This window comes from Ananas comosus, linkage group 18 (genome assembly GCF_001540865.1).
Source record: "Ananas comosus cultivar F153 linkage group 18, ASM154086v1, whole genome shotgun sequence".
Lineage (NCBI taxonomy): Eukaryota > Viridiplantae > Streptophyta > Magnoliopsida > Poales > Bromeliaceae > Ananas > Ananas comosus.
In genome coordinates, this window is record NC_033638.1 from 10,602,730 (window position 1) to 10,627,048 (window position 24,319).

Below are 24,319 nucleotides of genomic sequence, written 5' to 3' on the forward strand. Positions count from 1 at the left end.
ACGTGGAATTTGAGCTAAATGCATGCATGGTGTAGGCCTTCCTTAATTTTGTACATTTTGTTAGGGGCAAGGACATGGATGTGGGAGGAAATGCAAAATTCTCAAAATGCGATCTCATGTCCCTGTATGGCGACGTCATGCCGAATGATAAAACTGGGTTGAATCCTATTGTTTTTTTTTTTTTTCAACTTCATTTTATCACTTCTATCCACTCCTTAAACCAAACGAATACGAGTAGCTACTTACGCCTACTAGCTTGGTGTACTCTATTTTCTAACTACTATTACTTCCGAGGAATTAAATAGCCCTTTCAGTAATATAACTTGGTGAGTACAGCTACAGGTCCTCCCTAATATTATTTGTACATGTTGTAAATATATTAATATTGGTTGATACACTGCAAAACAACTAATTAAGCTTCAAACTGAAAATTTCAAATATAAGTCATTAATTAAATTATTAACCAACTGTGCAGATATATACGATCAGTGAATTAACAAAATATCAGTGCAGCGCTGTTGGGGCCTGGGCCCTGGGGAGAGCCTAAAGCATTAATTCTCCTCCTTAAAAACCTGAACTGTACTAGAGTGTTAATTGGTAATTAAGTTTTGGGTCTTCCAAGTGAGCACAATTAATTATTAATTGATTTGTTCATGCACCTCTCATTACAGAGAGGTCTTAATTACTCAAAAGCATTAAGAATTCGCATCACGATGCATCCACTGTGGTTCGTACAGATGCCAGTTGGACAACAGTAGGCCACACACATGGGGGTAAGGCATGCGTACCCCAACTCCAATCACTCCAAACCCAATTAGCTAGTAGGTTCATCAGTAGTCCAAGCCCACCGAGCCCGGAATATACGCGTCCGTGTAGTTTCCGTACGTATTCAAACCCTGTTCCCGCATGCACGTTGTGGTGGACGGATACAGCATAACTATATAATAATTAATTAGTCTAATATTTATTTATAATGTAACTCGATCAGAGTATTGTTCTTCTTAATTAGTTCATTAATCAACGTAGAATGAGGCAAGAGGATCACCAACCTTATTATGTTGCTCATCGTCATCCGTTGGATTGAACGAGGGTATATATGGCTATATTACTAGAGGTACGTAGAGCTGATCCCCCGGCGTAGGAGGCTGAGCACGTGATTCAGGAAAATGCAGCACATTGTGCTTTGAGCTTTTTATTTTTTTATTTTTTTGAGAAAATAATAACATGCTTCGAATTCAAAACTAATTTTATTTTAAAATACAAAATAACTAAACTTTAAATTCAAAACTTGATGGGAAACTAATTATTAAAAGTCCTATCATTTACGCTAGAAACGATCGGTATTATGCTTTGAACCTTGACCATTTTAAGCCTAGTATATATATGTAGATCCAAGGATTCCTTTTGTGGGGGCAAGAAAAGAGTTGGGCTCCATCACATGAAGTCGTACAAAACAAATATAATGATTGAAACTCAATTTTGTCGCTTACCATTTTCGTTTCTTTCATTTGTACATAATTCGGACAAGATTGGAGAGTGTCCTGCTTAGTTGAAGCCTTGAAGGTGTACTAATAAATTCGCCACTTAAAAGTTCAACCTCAGCTGCCCATTACTCTTAATTTTATATTATGAAGAATTGAAATTTTTTCCGCCGTTTATAAGATATATAACTAGATAACTTGCTCTAAATATATATATATACAATACTATTTATACATTCAAAATTGTACATAAATTTTGCACGCTTTTCATCCAAAAATAATCTCTTAACGTTAGTTATATCAATTAAAGAGTAAATTAGAGCATTATCTTTAATCGATATATATATATGTATATGTCAACGACCCACTGCCTTTTTGGAGGTGGAATCCGGCGACGATTATCTTTGGACACCAAATTCTGGGCCGAAAAGCCAGCGACAAGATAATGGTTTCCCCCTAATTAATAAGAGCATTCCAACACCAAATTCTCAAGCGGATTCATCCCAGAGAATCGTCAGCCGTTCGTCGATGAATACGATAATGTTCGCATCCCCGACATCAAATTCAAGCTGATACCGTTTCTAGAGCAAGTGGTAAAGGATTTGGTAGTTGGCATTCGAGACCCAAGTTCGAATCCTAATTGATTCATATTTTCAGCTAAATTTATTTCTGTATAAAATAAACGAAGCAGATAGTGTGCTACCTATCTCTCCAAAAAAATTCAAGGTGATAATCATCGATTAGTTACAACGAAGGCTCGCCGCGACAAGAGGGGCACCCGGAACAAAGAAGAAAAGATGTAAAATATTACCGTTATATTGTGTCACTGGCACTTCCAATCAATCAAATTTGTGTTTTAGAATACATCAAATCATTATAATCTTTAATTATGTGTATACGTTTATTTTTTTAAAAAAATAATATTTAGTTAATTTAAAAATATAGATGTGGTATAAGAGACGCGTGACATAAAAATATCACCCGGTCACGTCGGAGAAGTACGATAAAACAAGATCCGTCCCTCGGGCAAACGCACGTGGGATGGGACCCATTGACATGTGGCCACGTACTCATGTGCCTCATTCGCTCCGTGTAGTCGTGTAGATGGGGAACGGAGCTTTCTTTCACTCCCCTCGTCCCACAACAAAATAAACGATGAATGAACGTTTCACAAAAAATCTTAAAATAAAAAATAGTAATGAGTAAATAAATTTGTTAATCCCGAATATGCTTTTCAATTTTCTTTAACTTAATGAGAACGAAATTCTTTATTTCAAACTGGATTTACAAAGGCCTAGCTCGAAGCATTCACGCGAGTCCTCCTCACACACCTAGAAAAGCCTCACTCTAACAACACAATCACAAACCACAGCACAAGTTTCTCAATGTTTCCTAGTAATAAAGTGCATTTTGTCCGAAAAGCCAAAAACACTGCAGTAAGAAGATTATTATTAGATCGTTACAGCGCAATCCTTCTAAAGCATCAGCGTAGAGAAATACTGTTCGAATTCCTGATCGATCGTCAATTTCTGCGCACCCAATCGAGCTTCTGAATAGGTTAAAATATCATTAACATCTACCGATTAAAAATGCGCCAGCATTTATAGAGTAGATTGATGAGAGAAGCATTCATACCTTGTCCAAGACTCCACTGTCCAGATGGAAGAACAAACGCGTTTGATAATATCTCCGCATCTGAACACTCCATGCCGTTTCTCAGAATTTCTGAAGTAATATCATCATCAAATTCCTCGAATCCCTGAAGCAACGCCGTCATATCTTTATACTCTGGACCAAATTGGAAATCATTCACCAGCCGTCCATTTTCTGCCATAGTGTTTACCACTGCGGAATTATCACTGTGGAAGGAAGTGATACTGCTCCCAGAAGCATTGTCGCTGGAACTGTTAGAAGACGTAGAAGGCCGATCTGGGAACACCAGTCTCCCGGATAATTTCTCAGTGCTACCCTTAAAGTTGGCTTGAAGGGCACTATCATAATCTTCAATGGAAATGATACTGTCCCTATCAGATTCTTCTTCTTCTGGTCCGTCTCTCATGATCTCTTTGCCTCTTGGGTATTTCTCTCCATGCTGTGTAACTTCTTTAGCTGCAGACTCATGATTGAAGCTATTCAAACCATCCCGAAACCTAAATTTGTGCTTCGACACTGGCAATTCTGAATCATTGAGCTCACAAAGTAGCTTCCTTTTCTTATTCACCTCGTTGCCAACCTGAGAAAATTCTTCGGAGGGATTGGAGCTACAATGCAATGATGAAATGAGAGGTCATATAAAGAACTATCAAATGCATTACTACTAATATACCTTATGACAAAAGCATGAAATTGGATCGCATACCGGTCTTGTATCGTCGCCAACAAAGGATAATGTGAAACAAATGAATGTGTTTTTTGGCCCGTATTCTCTGCTAGTGCTATCTCACTAGCATGAGTTTGTTCAGAACATACTGATCGATACACAGGGAGGCAGTTGTTTGCACGTACTCATATTTTGTAAACCAAAATTACCTTCTCAAACCGTTTCCAGATTATTCAGACATCAATACTACAAGCTTAGGAATCTAAGATACCTTTCAAACTATATTCCGAGTATGATCATTCTGTGTTCTCTTCATAAGTAAAAATACACTACAACGATTTAACTTAGAAAACTAAATCAGTTGCCCGCTGATTTCTCTTGTCAAACCACTAGCTCAACTTACACATAGCACATCATAATCGGAAAAATAGGCACAAAACTATTAAAACAGCTTATGCTGCAGTTTACTCTCGATCAGAGAATCTACTGAAGAAGACAAAGCAAGTGTTGATTCGGCTCAAAGAAGCTGCTTGCCACAACGCAGCTGCAAAGGCCCTACTTATTGAGCGCGAGCATGGCAAGTGTATTGTAGCTGAAGGGGATTTGATTGATGCAGATGGAAACTCCTCCTAAAGATGACGTGACAACCGAATCGCCAGATATCGCTTCTTCCTTTGCTAAGAAAACTGCGTGGTCCTCGTCGAACTAATTAATTCAACTTGAAGTAGAAATTAAAGTTCGGAGTTTTAATTGGAACTGATAGAAGAAGTATGGTGACCTAGATGGAACTTAATCATCAACCAATTGGGGAATTCGCGCTACGGCAAGCTCGAGCAACTCGATCAAAATAGCAGAGAACAGTTTGTTCCGCGCGAGGATTGAAGAAGAACGGTGCGCAAATTTCCATTTTTCCCTTCGGTAAATAAGAAAGAAATTAACTGAAAAGAAGGGAGAAATCGCAGCCCCTAACCTGTTGATCAGAGCCTGTTCCTCCATGTCGACTTCATCCATCGGTCCCTCGCATTAGCGCAAAACACCCATCTCGAATCAAACGAGCTACGGTCGACAAATCCCTAGCGCGCGCGCGCGCGAGAGAGAGAGAGAGAGAGAGAGAGAGGGAGAGTAAACTTTCCCCTTTTCTTCTAACTTTTAGGACGAGGATTCCCTCTCACTCTCTCTCTCTCTCTCTCTCTCTCTCTCTAAAAAGCGGAGACGAACAAGCCGATGCGNCCCTCTCACTCTCTCTCTCTCTCTCTCTCTCTCTCTAAAAAGCGATGACGAACAAGCCGATGCGGAGCGCGAATCGTGGCGCGGGGATGGACGGCGGAGATCGCTTTGGGAATCGATCGTACGCGGCGGGGCCTTGGGCACGAGTGGGGGGGAGTGGGACCACCTGGGTAGGGGATTAATCTTATCGGTTCCTTCCCGCAGCATGACCAGCATTCTTATCACTATTATTATAATTTTTTATTATTATTATAACTTACAGAGCAGGGATGCGGATCTGCTGCGTGGGTTCGTGCAGCGAATCTTCTTACAAGTCGATCTCGGAGCCGTGCGGATGGAGGTTCACGTGGACTTACAGCAGGGGAGGAAACCGTTCGGTGCTCGACCAGGTTCACTGCACGCTTTATAAGCACTGTTACTATATAATACGCCTTGTAATTTCTACCGAGAAACGCAGTTGTGTAACGATCTTAATATAGCTAAAATTGTTATGGATTTAATTTAGTTATATTGCACAAATGACAAATTCGGTTAGATTCGGGACGCTGTGATTTTCATCGGAGTGCAAGAAAAGTAAAGTCTACATGCGCGTACACGAGATAGGTGCATCTAACGGAAAAATCATGAATTCAGTTCCCAAAACATGGGTCGGATCTTCTAAAATGAAAATAAACTCCTGGTAACCTTTTTGCAACAGATGCACTTTTGTTGAGTGTGTCATAAGCTATTAAGGCTACCAAGCACAGCCATAGAAAGAACAAATAGTTGTCACGGAACAAACCCCCGCCCCAAAGTTAAAAAAAAAAAAAAAGAAAAAAAAAAAGAAAAAAAAAGAGGAGACAGGGAAGGTTCAACTTTTACATAAAGAATCAGATGTGCAAATTAGAAAGTAAATTTACAACTTCTGTAACACAACATATATTGACTAGCCCACAAATTTCAATGTAAACCCTAATGGTTCAGATGACGAGGAGCAGAGTCCTGCTGATCACCGATCACCGAAATAGACAAATTTGTAGTGTTGCCACAGAGGATTCGCACTTCTTTTATCCTTTTCATAAATTACAGAAAACCTTAAATATCTATAATAAAACTATGTAAGACCACAAATGAAGCCAAAATTGTGGTACACATCAGCTTTCCATCTTGAGAACACATACTTTTGGATTCTGAGCTTTTACCTTGTCATTCGCATTATGATCCACAAAGAAAAGTATGGTATTCATTAATATTAGAGATAACCAGTTTGTAGATGCATAGGCATATTGCTAAATTAATCAGATAGACAGATTACATGCTCGTAGAGAGACCCCCCTGCGAAATGATTTCCAGGCGCTTGTTAGTAACTCAAGTGGGGGCATTCAGCAGTAGCTAAACCATAAAAGAAGCATCCGCTTCACCATTATTACTTTCTTGCCATCCAGAACCTGCCCTATGTTTACATACAGGGCATGTACCTTGTTGACGTAGCCATGGATCGATGCAGTTAGCATGAAACTGAGTGAGAGGAAAAAAAAAGATAGTTGTCGCCATAACAAAGATCGACGCAAAAACATAGTGAATAAGAAAAAACTTTGGCGGAAAAAAGGAATACAGATTTTTGCTGTTTATGCATACCCTTAGTGAGTAGGGTTGATTACCTGATGCAAACATGGTAGACTTCTTATTAGTTCTCCCACATTGACTTGCTCCAAGCAAACACTGCATGTGAGTTCATCTTCTGCTGTTTTGTTAGTCCCATCCTGTTTGCCATTCTCTTGCCTTTTCTGCTCAGTGACAATGAAATCAGTAAGAATTTTTCTCATTTCTCAAGGTAGCTACAGCAGCCAAAAGGGTAGATTGTGGAGCGAAAAATGTGAAGCCCAAGCCCACGCGAAGCAAAGCATACGACGCATGTAGGAACCCGTTACCCTCGAAAGCTAAAACCTTTAGATTTGGGCCCGATGCGTAACTGTGTATCAACCCTTTATTTAATTACTGTCTTTCCCTGTGAGACTATTTTTCACATGTGAACAACCCAACAAAGAGGTTATTTGAAATAAAAGAAAGTGATAACTGATAGAACATTCCACCTCCATCATCTAAATGTCGGTGCATGAACCAGCATTTTCACGATAAGTCATGTGAATTTCAGCATTTCATATAATATGTCTATTACAGTAATTTGTAATAAAATAAGAAGCAACTAAACCTATCAAAAGATCGAGCTTTCTTAAAATTTATAAGACTGGACAACTTTGATACTTCCTATCACTGCAATAGCTACAGCAGCAAAATTTTTATCCATCACCTGAAACTTTAGATATCATATTATTAAAAATGGTCCTGTGCATCATCTATTGTGAGCCATGAAACTGACACTACAAGGGTACTAAGAAATCTTGAAAGGATCCTCCATTCCTTTTCTCCCACAAAGTATATAAAAGGGTCTACTGCACTGTCTTTGCTGATATGCCAGTGGCACATCTTATCTATTGGAACAACTTCATAATCAAGTAAATGATGACAGAATTAAGTTCCACAAGCAACCGTTTGCATTGTGTGCAAGAAAAATAATAATAAGAAGAAAGATAACTTAGCTGCCAGAAAGATCCTTCACTCCATCTATGGTTAAAGAAGGTCCCACAATACATTGCACTACCCAGAATTTCAACCAGACAATAAATTTTCTGGCTACCTATTCGCCATCACCCCTTTGGTGTCTCCTACACTGATGTATTAAGTACGATCCAAGTCTTGAGTTAGGACAAAAATGAGAATAAGACATGACATGGCTCACAGTGGTGGCCTACAGTTTTGAACTACCCAAACAACTGAATAAACTTCTAGCTGATTTACCGTATAACAGTAGGATGATGATGGCGCAGATAAAGATAGAATGATTCATCCAAAGCCACTAAATTGAATTGTTGAGTATTTGTATAGAAGAGAAAAGCAATTCGATTATGCACATTGTATTTATACAGACTATAATTTGCTCATTTCAATAGATCTTTCGTTTTCTTACCTACTTGTATGCGTAGATTATGCAACAGCTAAACTTTTTTGTTTAAAATTCCATGAATTTAAAAGTATATACAGCAATTAAACTACAAAATAGAATGTAATGTCCACAAAATACAAAATAGAATGTAAATTGGTACCTCATTCACAAATCCTGAAGATGAAGGACCCTGTTGCGCAGATGATACATCACTGGCGAAACCAAAAATTCAAATGTAACTATTCAATCAAAATTATGCGGATTCATATACAGCAATCACACTAAAGGAAACCATATAAATCATTTGGTACAATTGCTAGATCAGTGACAATGGTATGTATGCTAATGTGGGAAAGGGTTCGATCCTACCTTTGTCGGGTAGAGGAAGCTCCCCGATTCGACTGACCTTTGTACTTATGAACAGGAAGAGCATTTATCTCTTCCTCGGTCATAGAAGGAGAGTGAGGACTGTTATCAGAGTCTAAGGCTCTCAAAGCATCGTAATCTACAAAAAGAACAAGGCAACCATGGGTCTTAGACAGACAGAAAAAACATTGTCATTCCCTTAAAAAAAGAAAGGAAGAGAAACAGAAAAAAGATAGAAACTTCACAATATGGCAGTACCTAAATCATCAAACTCTCGGTCGAGAAGAGCAAGTTGGAGTCTGAGGCTTTGTAGGCGCCCTCTTGTTGCAAATGCTATTGAAGGTGGAACATGCAACCGAAGCTCAGTATGGCCAAGCAAGCCACTTGCAGCAGCTGCCGCATGAGCTTGGGCTTGTGCTTGAAGTTGCTGACATGTAGCATACATCCTAAGGCCGGTGGCCATTAGAAACACACCCAGCACTAGCCAAAGCTACAAAGTACAATACACCAATAAAAGGTAAATAAATCTTTTCAATCATATAGTTGACATTTTTGATAAGAAAGTAGAACATTTTGCATAGAAGTACCAGAAAGTTTGGCGACATCTGATGCGAGTTGAGTATCATGAAGAGCAGGAGAACTGCCAAATCGACAATTTTCGGCAATATTAAGTATGACAATTAAACTAAATTCTGAAAAAAAAAAAAAAGGAGGAAATCTTTCACACTCAATTTGCTTAAAGAAGTTAAGGTGGGTACCTGTGACGAGAAAAGCCATAGAATTGGTATTAACTGGCCGAGTTCCTGCATGAATTCGCTGCGTAGCCACAGAGCAAATAATAAGAACGCATAGAATGAAGTATAATATCCCAAACCTTTGGAATATGCAAACAAGTACATACTATGGCGCGCCGCTCTGGAACGAAACTTGGTAACCCCATTTCGGGGTCGGCCCTGCTGCCCCGGAAGACAAAGCTCATGGTGCCTGATGCCGACTAGAACGGTCGGAAACACCACAAATTCCGACCCAAGTTTGCTTCTTTTCGCTGATCAGAGCAGCATAGAAGAATGGGAATCTAGTAGAAGAGATGTTCTTCTTCCCTAAATTCGAATCAGAATAAGAAATCATATACATATATGCTCACATATAAAAGGAAATCGTATATAATTGAGTTCCAAATGTGACATTTCACAAGGTTATCGTACCGAAAGCGATTTTTCAACAAAACCCTACCTAATTACGATTACCATTCAGATGATTCCAAACAATTCTAAAGCCCTCTAGTCTCCAGAACTTTCCACCGAAAACCCTAGAATCATCGATTTCGGGGATTATTAACGACCAATTCGAATCCGATCAACTGGGAAACATGAAATCGAAGCGAATGCGAAACAAAAAGTAGAGAAATTTACCAAGAACAAACACTGATTCCCTTGAGGATTACTCGGCTCTCCGTCGAATAAAAGGGAACGAGAGGAGAGGCGCAGGGGGTAAATAAACGGGCGAAGAAGGATAAGCGGCGCTTTTATCCCAGCGGTATAATTAATTATTTAATTATTAAGATTAATTCCGGAGTTATTCGAGGGGTGTTTTCCGAAATACGAGGGAGAACTTATCCGGATGTCGAGCATTATTATGATAGAGCGTGCATAAAGTTATTCGACGTACTAAAATAAGGTCTACGTCCAAAACCAAGTTGTACCTAATTAGCACGGACCACTCAAATTAAGATTTGGATCAACAATTAATAATTACTTAGACTCTTTATTTTTTTTATTAAAACAATCTATATATATATATATCTCTCCGATTTATTATTATCCTTGTTATCCCGGGTGGCTAATGGGTCCAGGCCCGAGCCCAAACGGGTGGGTAAAGACCTTACAATGCCTAAAACCATACGGGCCGGGCCCAAATCAAAGAAGTTTTAAAACTATCCTAAAAAGTTTTAAAACTAGCAATAGATTCTCCGCATTTTTGAGGCCCTAGTTGCCACACTCTATATAGCTAAATTTATATACTTAATAAATGAAGCAGGTAGTGTGTTATCTTTCTCTTTAAAAAAAGAAAAAAAAACAGTGTCGAAGATAGTGGTTCTTATTCTGTTGGAAAAGTTTTTAGATAATGGGAGTTTCTGAAGCCGTAAAGAATCCTAAGCTTGTAATAGATTCATGCAAGAACCATTGTCTGGGGCAGAGTGGTTCTTATTCTGCCGAAAAAGTTTTTTCAAATGGCAGGGGTTCTAAAACGAAAAACAGGGGTTTCATTCAAGAAATTTCGATTTTACTGCAATAAAAATATTGTCGAGAGAATTATAATACATATAAAAAAAAAATTTTTTCCTAAAATATTAATCAAACGACATTTCGTGGAACACCTTGCATCAATAAATCTTGACAGTATATAATAACTCAAAATAATATTACCACGAATAAACACCTCACACACTTGTCTTCTAGTCAATTATCCTCTCTTTTTTTCCTCAAAAAAAAAAAAAGTTAATTATCCTCTTCATTTGTAATATTTTATTTAAATATATACTCTAATCAATCTTGCAATTCTCTTGCACATAAAGAGAAGGTCACCTTCTATCTATCGACTGAAAGAAATATCGACCAATCTAGCATTTGACTCTTTGACATGACCAAATTGCTGGGCGACAAAGTGTAGGACCGCAATTTGAAAAGTAGTTGAAGGACAAGCACTGCTGAGAACACGAAATAACCATTGAAATTATATAATGTTAGCCGAATGGCAAACCATTATGCCATTGCCCTACTATACACCCAAAGAATTACATTAGCAGGACCATCTACAGTCATCTACAATCTTTATAATAAATCATCCACGGCACGCGTATGCGCCGCCACCAGATTAAACACCCTATGAAAATTCTTCTCACTGAGCTGTGACCGGATAATGGCTCTAAGATGTGGATCAGTGCGAGTTTGAAAGGCGGCGTGCGAACAACAACGGATGAAATGGTCTCACTTTGAGGAGGAGATTGCGCTCGGAAGTGCAGGAGTCACGTCATAGAGAGAGGGCCTCGGTGAGGCGCTGGGCGGCGAGGTCGCAGCGGACGGGGGCGAAGCCGACGCGGCGGTTGTCGAGGTCGTATTCGACCCAGAGGTTCTGCTGGTGGTGGTGGCCAATGACGTAGGCCGACATGGGCACCAGGTCGGAGTTCCCGAACGTGGCGCACCAGACCCCGTCCCCACCCCGCCTCTCCCCCTCCACCCGGTACAGTAACCGCTCCCCGCTCACCCTCAGCTCCGCCCCGCGGAGCACCACACCCACCTCCGGCAATCGCGACGGCAATGGCGCCCCCGCCCCCGCCCCCGCCGCTGGGATCCTGAAGCAGAGGTCGAACGCGCCTTGGAAGACGAAGTCGGGCTCGTTGAGCGGCGTGAGGAGCGCCCGGGTTTGGCGTAAAAATTCGACCTTGAGCGCGTCGTAGGCGTCGCCGAGGAGGAAGGTGAACTGGGTCCCCGAGTCCACCATGGTTTGGCCCGCGCCCGTGTGGTCCGGGGCGAGCACGGACTTGGGGATGGGGAGGAGCGCGGCGCCCACGCGGATGCCCTCGAGCTGGACCGAGTAGGCGACGCGGTCGAAGTAGGGGAGCGGGAGCGAGATCTCGATGAGCGGGGTGTAGTTCAAGCGCGGAGCGAAGGGCGCGGAGCCCGCGTCGCCCCCGAGGAGGAGGACCCCGGAGTCGTCGCGGTCGGAGATGCAGTAGGAGAAGCGGCGCGTGGCGCTCTGGGTCACGAAGGAGAGCGCGCCCCTGTTCATGCCCAGGAGCCCGTGGGTGGCCGCGGCGGCGGCGGAGGAGTCGTAGGAGGAGAAGATGCAGCCGAAGACGGTGCGGAGGGGAGGGGGGCGGCCGAGGAGGAAGGAATCGGCGGCGAGGGAGCCCTCGGAGGAGGAGGCGTCGGCGTAGGAGAGGGAGACGCGGCAGGCGTTGGAGGAGGGGTCGCACGAAGGGGGGACGGGGAGGTCGCGGGCCTGGGATTGGCAAGCAGGGGAGGAGCAGGGGAGGGGCCGGTACGAGGAAGAGGCGAGCAGGTTGAACGAGTTGGGCGACGAGGACGTGTTGCAGAGGAGCCACGAGAGCTCGCTCCCGGTGTCGAGCACCATGGACACGTTCTGGGGCGGGGCGCCCACCGCGGGAAGGGGAGAGTATACGACGGAGGAAGAGAGGAGCCCATTACTTGTGGTGTTGCGCACCGTGGAAGAAGATGAAGGAGAGGAGAGGAGAGGATTTCAATAATGCAGTACAAGTGCGAGAGAAGTGAGTGAACATAAAAGGGCAGAGAGAGAGCGAAGAGAAAAATCTGTGCTTTGTGTGGCGACGCGGACGGAGGAGGGAAAGTCTCCTCTCCCTCCCCCCCTCTCTCTGTCGTTTATTGCGATTGTGGAAACAGAACAAGTTGCTCTGTTTCTAAGAGGGGGACCCTCTATGGAGAGAGGATTAATATTTTAGTGGAAATTATTAATTTAACAGACAAGCATGTGGACTAATGTTAGATTTGATTTTATCTCTTGTCGGGCAATTAGACCATTAATTTATAATTAGTGATTGCAACACCTCCCTCCACCCCTCTCTCTCTCTCTCTCTCTCTCTCTCTCTCTCCTTCTCTCTCTCTCTCTCTCTCTCTCTCTCTCTCTACTCCCGAGATCTCCGCCCCTCTTATATACAAGTCACACTAGTTTGGTGAGAGTTTTATGTGTTGCTTAACTCTCTGGCAATGAACGTGTCCAAAATAGTTATTTTAGTCAGACTATTATTCTAAAAATATTAGTGATCGAATATGAAAAGAAAAATTTGGTAATTAGATTTTGCACTAATTTGGTTCTACGAATTCATTTATTTTTCTGATCTAAGATGACCTGATAAGTGTAGTAGTCTTAATTTCCGCATGAAGCAAATTTTGAACCGAAAAATTCACTCACAAAATATAACTATCAATCAATTGTTATAAGCAGTGCATGATTAAACTTTTATATGAAAGAAATAGTTAAAAGTATTATACTAGTAACTAATACGTCAAAAATGGATCGACACGCACACAATTAAGAATGGATGGTGATTGGGCATCATAGACCTCCGAGAAGGTAGAAAGCGAGGCTGCTAGCTACATCCGTAACCACCAGCAGCATCACATACATGGCTCTGTTCATTAGTCCATGTCATGGGACTTTGCCAACCTTGCACGATCCTTTACAGCCGCAGAGATTGAGATAATGTGACCGTCTCCGCGCCAGGACTCGCAGCAAAAGCCACTGTACCATCACGAATGCATAAAGTAGTTGGTTGCTCTTGTCCTCTTCACTAAATTCTATGTGTGGTGTCCTTAGGCATCTTAAATAAAAAAAATTAATAGCTAAAACTTACCGGGACCCTTAAATATATAATTTCTTGCATGTCAATTAAGCAGATGGCATGCTATTTTCTCTTCAGAAACAAAATATTATAAGCGCATATAGAAACTCAATATCCGCACTCCTATATATATTGTGTAGAGTTATGTAACAACCTATAGTATCCGGGGGAGGGAGGGATCGGAGTTGGTAGCATTACCCGTATATGTGGGCCGTGTGACCTGAGGATAACCTAACCCTAGCTGATCCAACTCTCAACCTGAATATCCTAATCCCATCATTATCCTATACAGTGATGATATGTACATATTGATCCATATGTCACCATTCAATAATCAAAAGGAGGACCCTTACGTTTTTCTTTTCTTTTTTTTTTTCACCAACATATATATATAATATATATATATATATATATATATATATATTATACTGATCTAATTAGTACGTGCGATGCAGCTGGATTTTCCGTTTTGAATGATTGAATTCAAATTATTCTATTTTAAAATCCTACTAAAGGAGTATTATTAATTCAATTCCTTTATTGTGTAGATTTGGGATACGCGGTTTCATTATTATTATTATTGATGGCGCTAGTATTTAATTACAAATTTCCACTGGGTTGACGTAAATTAACAATGCTTTTGTATTGTTTGTTCACTGCACAAAAAATTCGTTAATTAATTAATTGTTTGTACAAAAAAAGAGAGTGGTACGGTGAAGTTGGAGCAATTCGGAAAACACGGGGAATCATCACCATTAATAACAGCGACGTGGGCCCCCAACAATTTAGAAAAAGTTTCCACCGGGACAGTGCATAAATGGGCGCAGTCCTAAAAATAGCCTCCCATTTATTAGTATTTCTCCGCACGACTTTTGAAAATGCTTCTATCCAGCTGTAAAAAAATTAATTCCGAAAATTTTACTGCAGCAACAATCACACGCCCTCTTTGGATATCTCTGAAAACGTAGCATAATATAGTTAAATTATACTATACCGATAGAAAAATTATTTTCTGAAACATTTGGGAAAAAGAAAAAAAACGAAAGTTTTAGAGTATAGTTAAGCTATACTTCAAAAAATAAAGTAAAATTATAATTCACTTTAACCAAAGAAAAAAAATTTCACCATTCTTAAACTTCCTTATCCCAAATATGTATTAAGTTCTAAATTTTAAATTTCAAACGAGATTTTAAATTTTAAATTTTATAATTAAATTTATATTAAAATTTTTAATTCCAAATTTTAAATTTTAAATATCAAAAATTTAAATTTTAAATTTTCTAATTTTATAATTTTAAATTTTAATTTTTGAATATCAAAATTTAAATTTTAAATCTTTCAATTTTATAATTTCAAATTTTAAATTTTAAATTTTAAATTTTCAAATTTCAAATTTCAAGCTTTAAATTTTAAATTTAAGTTTTACATTTTAAATTTCAAATCTCAAATATAAATTTTAAATTTCAAATTTCAAATTTCAAACTTTAAATTTTAAATTTTAAGTTTTAAATTTCAATTTTCAAATTTCAAATTTCAAATCTCAAATCTCAAATCTCAAATCTCAAATTTCAAATTTCAAAATCTCAAATCTCAAATTTTAAATTTCAAATTTTCATTTTTAAATATATTTGTTAAGTTTTAAATTTTAAATTCTAAATTCAAATTCTAAATTTTAAATTTAAATTTAAATTTAAAATCTTTGATTTCATAATTTTAAATTTTAAAACTTTGATTTCAAAATTTTAAAATTTAAATTTTAAATCTTTGATTTCAATTTTTTGAATTTCAAAATTTAAAAATTAAATTTAGATTTTTCTATTTTAAATTTTCAAATTTGAATTTTGAAATTTGAAATTTTAGATTTAAACTTCAGTTTATAAATTTAAACAAAAATATTTTTTTTATACTTTACTAACATTTTTGCAGTATTTTTTTTTTAGAAATTCAGCGCGCCACACTGGGCTTAATTAATGAGATTTGTTTTGGCTTAAATAAACTAACATTCTGTCTTGCAGCGAGAGGCTGGATTTGCACGAGTTACGTTCGACATGGCGGAAGGTCGAGTTGGGTCGATTCATATTTGAAATAGTGTGAAATTGATTGGACCAAGCTACAATTGAGATCAATGGGCGTCGTACTCGTAAAGTTTAAGACTCCGTTTGGTTCGGGAATAAAGAAGGAATAATAAAAGTTATCCCCGCTATCCCGTAAAACGAGATGCTTTTGGACTGAAATATTTTATCCCTATCAAACATTACTATTCTCGACTATCTCGGCATAGCTTGGAATTTACTATTCCATTATTTTGGTAGAATAGTGCTATTCGAAAATTTAATTTCAAGTTTTAATAAGATTATAAATTGAATTAAAACTAAATTGTATAGACATAACATGTTATATATTATAATATATTATTTCTATTATAAAATTATAATTGTACTACTTAATTTATTACTCTAATAAATATTTAATTAGCTATTTGAGTAATTAATTTGCTAATCAAATAATTAATTATTTATTAGTGTACTTATTCAATAATCAATATTTATATTGATTAATTAATCAATATTTTGACTAATTTAATTATCTGATTGTTATTAACTAATTAATTTATTAATTTATTAAATTACTTGTGATCAATTAAATTATTAATTACTAATTAATTTATAATTAACATTTAGCGTTATTTAGCAATATTCATGATTAATTAGTATAATATTAAATAAGTTGAATTATTATTTAATCAATATTTTTTATTAATTAATTAGATAAGATATTATTATATTAAAAGTATAATTATTTTTATTCTTACTTTTTCAATTTAACTATCCAAATGCTATTTTGCTTATTTCCGAAAAAAGTTTATTTTTCATTCAAATGCAAAATTAATTTTATTTTTATTTATCTTAATAGCTGCATCTATTTTAGTGGTAGCCTAAAATAGCTAATTTTCGAACCAAACGATAACTAGGTCAATTTATTAAGTATTTCGAACAGTTCGAGCTTATGATATGACAGTTTGGATGCTAACTCATCTTGAATGATTGATTAGAAGTGTCAGCACATTGGATCAAATGAGAAGATCTCGAGCCTGAGCGCTGCTTAATTACCAGCTGGTGACAGGACCAGCACAAATGTCTTTAAAGGCGAACATAATAATTAAACTAACATCATTGTTCGATATATTAATAGCTAGGTTATATATATATATATATATATATATATGTATAATTTTAAAAAGCTTTATTAGTGGATCTGAAGTCTCAACTCTATTATATATTGTACTTGCATGCTCGGTCAACATTTGTTTACATGGTTAAAAGGTTAATAATTAAGCTTCGAGGATGTCGGTTTCCTGGTCTTCAAAGCGGCCTTATATATAGCTAGGTAGAGAGGGTACGTTGTATTGCGTAAGTTGGTAGGTTTAATTAGTTCATGATTAATTTTACTGCTGTGTCCTGTAGCTTCCTTTATTTGCAGAAACGGACAAAATAAAGCACACTCCATATATTTTGTCCTTAATTAGACGTTTTGGCATTTTATATGGCACAATGAGTTTGATTTGAAGCGTATCAAACTTAGTACAATCGTCGTAACCCCGAGTAGTCAAGTTTTTCTAGAGCATGCATGTACGTTGTGCTGTGATGTAGGGAAAAGATTGTAATAAAGCAAGAGTATAATAAAAAGCGCGTATCTGCTAATAATAAAATTGATTATGATAAGAACACCATTTATCGAAATTATATAGGATATGCGAGTAATTCTTTTTATATATATTCTTATTTTTAGGATTAATTTGGATTTCAATTTCATGACAAATTAAATAGAATCCAAGTGTCTTATTAAAGTACGTAGGATTTATGTGGAAATTAGTTAACTATTCACACTCGCACCTTTGAGCTTACTTGTACAGTCAAAAGGGAGGGAAAAAAAAACTTACTAGCAAGCATGTACTATTACAATATATTATGCATTCGTGTTGTTCAATTATACAAGATTTTTGTTTTATGTGACGATTTCCTCACAATACAGGTGTATTTTAACGATGTACAATACACTAATACATAATATACGTACGTACGCTGTGGCATACATTGTTTGGCATCTAGCTCAGGAGAAATTTAGGCATCAAACCGAGTACAGCACTAAAGCCTATGTAACTTGTGATGGTGTTCGTAGATCATTAGTTTGACGTGACGAGATCCACGATTTTGACTAAGAAAGATACCCACACAGCACGTGGAAAGTTAAAGAGACGTGTGTACCTTGGAGCCCATGAAATGGTGCAACATGCATTGGTTCATAATAGCGCCTCGACCTGACACAGACGCGTTTCTGAATTAATACCATAACGTGTTCCCACCCTTTTTACTGGTCGAGATTAAAACGAGAAATATTAACTGTATACTCAAAAATTAACGAAACTTCCATATTTTTTCTATCTAAGAATTACAAACTTAATTCACACTAGTTTTATTATTTGTTTATATTTTAAAACTAAAATTTTAATAAAATTTGTTTAAATTTTTAGATGGATAAAAAATGCAAACTTTATATCATGTTCTTGGTTTACAATCAGACAATCTCTAGCCTTTGACAAAAAAAAAAGAAGTTACCTACATATGAACAGTTATAGGGAACGAAAGATGGTGTTCTTATAGAGTTGTGCTAATTTCCCCTTCTTATAAAAAGAGGATCGTCCATCTTGTGATTCGCATGAAAGGTCGAGTCAACTGCACCAGAGATCATAAACACAGACTAATTACTGATGTAAAGGATCAAACCTCAAATACCAACTTTTCTCACTAAATCCCAACTTACTAAATTTCTCCTCTCGTTTTGCTCTCTTTGGATGATCTTTCAATGTCCTGGAAGATTAATTTCCAAAATTGGGAAGTCTAAAATTTCTACTACAATGAGGAGTTGAAAGGATCGAGGTTTTTAGCCCCAAAAACAGAATCACCAATTTAGCGTGAGCCGGTACTTAATAGCCCGTTAATCGAACTATCCTCACTCAATCAAGGACAAAAGAGCTTCTACACTTTCACAATAGATTAATATAAGTACGCAGCATCCCAAGCATCATCACGAAACAAGATTCCTCTGAACAAGAAAATTTCTAAAGAGCATAATTCTATTGCATGTTTTGCCAATTCAATCAATCGACTTTGTTTAAATAGATCATGCACTCATACATCAAGTGCATCGGGTCGGATCCAAAAGCATCCTAACATAATAAAGCAAGAACAGGATACAATATGGATTGTGCAAAGTTTTCATGTGAAGTTTCGATTGCCTTCTTTTCACAAAAGTTTCTGTGCAAAGACAAATGAAATGAATACGCATACATCTGCATGCACAAGACATTCATATTTTTCGTGCGGGACATAGAATGGGCTTTCTCAGAAAATATAGAAATCAACCTTAACACAAACATACCACACTCGCCACGAAGCACCGAATCACATTTGACCTCGCCAACTAACATCAAAGAGCTTCAAGTCATGAGAAATCGGTGTCGAGAAGCGCATCTCTGTTCCGCGCATCAGGTTGCTTCAAGGACCAATCTTTAAGCTGCAATGACAAAAGTTCCCACATGCCATGAGCAACAGCACAATTATATGATTACCTACATAAGATAACCCAGAAAAAGAATCGACAACACATAGCTTCCCAGTAGTCAGAATATACAGAACTGATAGACGCTTAATAACATTCTCAACAAATCCTTGGAGAGTTTACCATCACAATCAAGTGCCTCTAGCTATTCTCGAGCTCCAACGATGAATCTGCAAAATCAACCGCCTAATAGGTTGAAGAATCCACTCAGTACAAACTATATTCCCGCAACATAACCGACCACACTATTGGCATGAGAATATATACTACAAGGTTAGTGCTCTGAAAAAAACAGAGTAAAAATAGTCTATTTGGGGCAAAGATACAGCCAACGGGACAATAGATGCCGATGAATAGTTTGACCTGGTAACCAAGAAGACGAAAGACAGGATAAAAGAGCATGTGAGCAGAATAAACAAAAAGCACCACGCCTGCATTTAGTTATAGTCCACTTTGCTTATAAGATCCCCTGCTTAAGATGTTATGCTAACCATCAATTTTGGCAAAAACAGGTAATTCATTAGTGCAGAATTAGCAAGGCCCAGTTAACCGAAAAACGAGCAGCCCAAAACTGCTCGTTGGACAGCCTGTCATGAAAAAATTAATTAAATTGTATCTAATAGAGTAGAGAGGAATAATAATAATGATATAGCTAATAATCAATTTATGATAAAATGCATCTTATTTCTATCAATTATCTCCAACATTAACAAAGTTTAATTTGTATAAGCTAGAATCAACCAACTCTCAATGACTAAGAAGAAGACAAAGGAGAAATGAAAACTTCATAGCACGGCCAACCGTCATCAAACAACCCAGCTCACTATATGGAACTATAATAGTAAGCTGCAGGACTACTACAAAGACAGTTACAACTAAAAAAAAAAAATTCATGATTCACGCACTGCACTACACTAATGTCGCTCAACAACCCAGCCAAAAAGAACACACCGGACCAGCAGAGTTAGTGGATTCCATTAGTTCCAAATTATTACACCAACAAATCAAATGAAATAACAGGTAATCACATTGGTAGCATGTTAGATGTGCAAAAACTAGACATCTAATGTAATGAGAGATAAAAAGGACATTATTTGACAATTTAGAAAAAAAACAGAAGAAGTGCGAAACCTTCTAATTCAAACCTGCATCATAGCTAAAAACCAAGCTTCTCTTATTAAAATGTTAGGAGAGGAGCAAAAGCAGAGAGGTACAAAAGAAAACGGCTAAACTTGATGATTAACATTCAGATACAACCCCCATCCACCACGTTGACACAGGTGAACTGTTTTAAGTCATCCAGGAACCATTTTGAATTTGAATTTTATTTTAGATGAAATGAGAATCAATGGTTCAATAATGCAATTACTCGTACAATGATAGCACTCAGCTATCCAGGCACCTAATGTCAATATCAGCGAAAGTGAAATCCCAGTTCCTACCATGTACAGACTACAGAGACGATATATACCGTAGCTGGAATATTGGTCTTGACAAACTCCAAAATGATAACTTCAAAAGTATCAAAGGCTACTTGCATGGCTGACAACAACTGATCTCCTACAACATCATATTTACAGAAAACCAAGAACCACCACGACAATAATGAGAAGATCTACGATCACACCCGTGCATACAACAAGCAGCGAAGATAGTGCAGAACATCCTCAAATATAAGAAGGATGAAATTGCCAATCAAGAATTTTGAGTAAGCACAATACGAAAAGAATCGAATGAATCTCCAACTGAAAAACTTCCTACACAACAAGAGGCTGATTCTAAATCACAGCTGCTTCCTCATTCACCATAAGCAGCACTAAGAAGCTCTAGCAAGTTCCTGCTCAAATGAAATCAGCAAAGGCCGCTGCTTTTTTACCCCCTTTCTGGATATATTCTATTTACACACACAACTTAATAAGCGAACAAAATATTGATCCATCTTTTACAGATCCTCCTTTCTTCCTTTCTAACATTATAATAAAAAAAACAAAACAAAACAAAACAAAATGGACAATAAATGTTGTCGAATGATACAGAATCCAAACATCAAAGATGATCTTTTCTGCTTATTTTCCTTGACCATCTTGTTGCAATGGAAATCACAATCTCCAACTGCTCAACCTCTACTTAATCTCCGTGCACTCCTGCTGAAAACTGAACCTATCCACAGCCTTCGCGACGATTCTGATCTCAACCCAGAAGCCGAGGAGGAAGAAGAGGGCACGCGCCCGAAACAAGCGACGAAATTCCGGAGAAGGCCCCCAATTCCACCCCTTTCCCTCGACCGACTCCCTCGGGAGGTCCACGAGACCCTTCTCGGCGCACCGCTATTACTGAATCCACCGTCCATTTCGGTGTACACGACCGGAAGCTCCCTCCCCGCCGCTCTCCGCTCGCCCGAAAACCTCCCCACCGCGAATCCGCCACCCGGGAGCCTCCAAATGGTCAGCCCCACGGTCTCGTCCTCGTTCCGCTCATCGCCACCGTCCGAATCGGCCGCGCCACCCCTCCGACCCACATCGGAGGGCATCTCGTGGCGGCACACAGGGCACGAATTCCGGAGCGCCAGCCAAGGCAAGATGCAGCCTTGGTGGTAGATGTGCTTGCAGGGCATCTCCCGCGCCTCGGCCCCGAGCTCGAAGGCCTCCTTGCACACCGCGCAGTGGGCGTCCGTCCCGACGTGGGCGGCGCAGATCTCGATCGTGGGCATCGACTCGATCGCCGCCTTCGAGGCGGGCGGGTGCTCGCACCCTCGCCCCGCGCCGAGCCCGTTGATCTCGATCTGCGCGAGCTGGTCGAGGAGCCGCTCGAATCCCGACCCCATCAAGAAATCCGACATGCTCTCCGGCACGGGCCGAAGGCCCGAACCCGCCCCGTCGTCGTAGTACAGCTCGAAGCTGTTCCCGGCGCCTCGATCCGCGTCGCGCCCGCCCCCGGCCCCGGCGCCGTCGGAGGGACCGCGGAGGACGATGACGGGGTTGAAGGGCGAGCGGTGCCCCCCGGAAGCGCGGCGGCTGCGGCGGAGCCTGAGGTCGGGGGCGTTGTGGTGGGGCCGAGGAGCGTCGGGGTCGTCGCCGTTGAGCATGTACATGGCGTCGAGCGGGAACCTGCGGCGGCGCCGGTGCTCGGCGGCCGAGGAGAGGCGGAGCGGGGCCTCGACCTCCTCGAGGAAGCCGCCGTCGCAGTCGGGGCACACGATGGCGTCCTGGGGCCAAACCCTAACGAAGCGGCTGCAGTTGTAGCACCAGTACGACGTCGCCGTACCCGCAGATGTAGCCATCGCCGGAGAAGACGACATCAGATCCAAAAACCTTAGCTCCGATCTAGATCAAATCCCCTTTATAAAAATAAAAGTTTAAAAAAATCCAAAATTTCTAAGGTCTCAACAAGAAACCACCCCCCCCCTCCCCAAAAAAAAAAAATTCCGATTTTTCGTGGAATAACCGAAACCTCCGATCGCCAAATAGAAGAATTAAATTTAAACAACCATAATCTGAAAAGAAAAAAATCTCTCCGTAGGAAGAGACCAAACCCTAGGAGGATCCGGTCCCCAGAGAGAGACAGAGAAAGAGAAAAAGAGGAGAAATTGGGAACGGGATGGAGATAGAAGGGGTTGATCGAAGGAGGGGGGTTTTATCCTCTACGGCGGAAGCCGCGTGCGCGAGCTTGGCGTGCTTTGAACGCTTCGCCCCTCCCAAACAGCGTCCAAGGATTCCCGCCACGTGGAGGATTCTTATTGGGTAGTCTCCGTAACGGCGTTTGCGTGGAAGGTCGAGTGGACCGGTCCGAGTGGAGTCAAAGTAGGCGAGTCGAACCGGAGCCGACCCGTGGCGGCTGCGGATTAAACTCGGCGGGCGGGCGCGTTTTGAATAGAATCGAAAATCGGCGACCGAATGCCGTAGTAATTTTACCAGGAAATGGCCCCTCCTGTAGGGCGGTAGGGCAGTAGACGAGCGGGCGGGGCAGATCCGTAATTGCGGTGGGAACTTTCGAGGGGCGTCGCGGTCGGGACAGCCTGGCGCGGGTTCCGCGGCCCTGACTCAAGCGGCGCATGTTGTTGGGCACGAAATGATGAGGCAATTTCGGGTACGGCGTGGCAAAAGGGCACCGCGCGATCCCGCACCCAAATTTGCACCAGTCGGCGTCTGTCCGCTTCGGATTCGGAGGCGTTATATGACCGACGCGTGGCTCTCCTCGCGAGAGTGGTCCGTTTCCGAAGTCACTTTGCTCGCTTGGCCTTTTCCGGGATTCGTACGGGCCGGGTTTCTGTCACGACGTGGACCACTCCAAAGCCAAAAGGAAAAAGAATTAATTATGTCTAAATAACAAAATGTTGGTTGTAGTAACGCTTATACAACCGCGGTTGTAGAGCATCCGCAGGGAGAGGAAAGGGCGCGAGCAATTCGCCAGTTGGGACCGTGAAATTATTGCATGCACCGGGTGCACCATAAAAATCCTACCATATATATAAAGTTTAATTAGGATAAACTTCAATCCGCTCCCTTTCATTCTCACTTTGCTATCTTGTACTTCAAAAATATTATACTTAATTATCTGTAATTTAGTTTAATCTTATTTGCCATCTCTAGTTCAAAAAATTATATTTAACTACTATGTGATTATCAAAAAATTTTAGTTTGCCATTCTATTTGATAGGAAATTTTTTTAGATTAAAATAGCGATAAAATCGCAGGATAGTAAATGTAAAACTTTTTATCGTGATAAAATAAAAATGAACTAAACCTCAAAAGGGCAAATTAAAGTTTGTCTAAAATGTATTTATGCATTATTTAATATATTGAAATTTATGAAATGAAAAGGTTTGATTGGCTGTTGCATTAGTCCAAGTGCCTCACAGCTTATCAATATATAAATAATATTTGAAGGACATTTGCTTTGGGGAATCCAATGCAGCTTTTTTTTTTTCAATTTTAGATACGTCC

General features: G+C 39.7%; 4 protein-coding genes across 5 annotated transcripts; all 4 read right to left on the reverse strand.

The window, feature by feature from the left end:
* On the reverse strand, positions 2,710–4,982 carry LOC109723906 (protein FAR-RED ELONGATED HYPOCOTYL 1). The gene is made up of 3 exons (XM_020252412.1): positions 4,772–4,982; positions 3,117–3,742; positions 2,710–3,030 (listed from the first exon to the last, which is right to left on the reverse strand). Exons 1-3 carry the CDS (start codon positions 4,810–4,812, stop codon positions 2,957–2,959), a joined length of 741 nt encoding a protein of 246 aa, XP_020108001.1. The 5' UTR covers positions 4,813–4,982; the 3' UTR covers positions 2,710–2,956.
* Positions 5,867–9,948, reverse strand: LOC109723907 (E3 ubiquitin-protein ligase SDIR1). 2 transcript variants are annotated; one of them, XM_020252413.1, is made up of 10 exons: positions 9,790–9,948; positions 9,611–9,686; positions 9,279–9,477; positions 9,136–9,193; positions 8,965–9,017; positions 8,636–8,867; positions 8,381–8,516; positions 8,172–8,223; positions 6,669–6,794; positions 5,867–6,525 (listed from the first exon to the last, which is right to left on the reverse strand). In XM_020252413.1, exons 3-10 carry the CDS (start codon positions 9,354–9,356, stop codon positions 6,400–6,402), a joined length of 861 nt encoding a protein of 286 aa, XP_020108002.1. In that variant the 5' UTR covers positions 9,357–9,477; positions 9,611–9,686; positions 9,790–9,948; the 3' UTR covers positions 5,867–6,399. The 2 variants fall into 2 exon arrangements, with proteins under 2 accessions (XP_020108002.1, XP_020108003.1); XM_020252414.1 differs by lacking the exon at positions 9,611–9,686 and having other exon boundaries at positions 9,790–9,907.
* On the reverse strand, positions 11,083–12,637 carry LOC109724027 (aspartic proteinase PCS1-like; the record flags this gene model as incomplete). The annotated part of the gene is made up of 1 exon (XM_020252628.1): positions 11,083–12,637. A coding segment is annotated over one exon (1,230 nt), but the record flags the coding sequence as incomplete, so codon positions are not given.
* Positions 21,086–23,008, reverse strand: LOC109724026 (probable E3 ubiquitin-protein ligase RHC2A). Its single transcript, XM_020252627.1, has one exon. It carries the CDS (start codon positions 22,672–22,674, stop codon positions 21,493–21,495), a length of 1,182 nt encoding a protein of 393 aa, XP_020108216.1. The 5' UTR covers positions 22,675–23,008; the 3' UTR covers positions 21,086–21,492.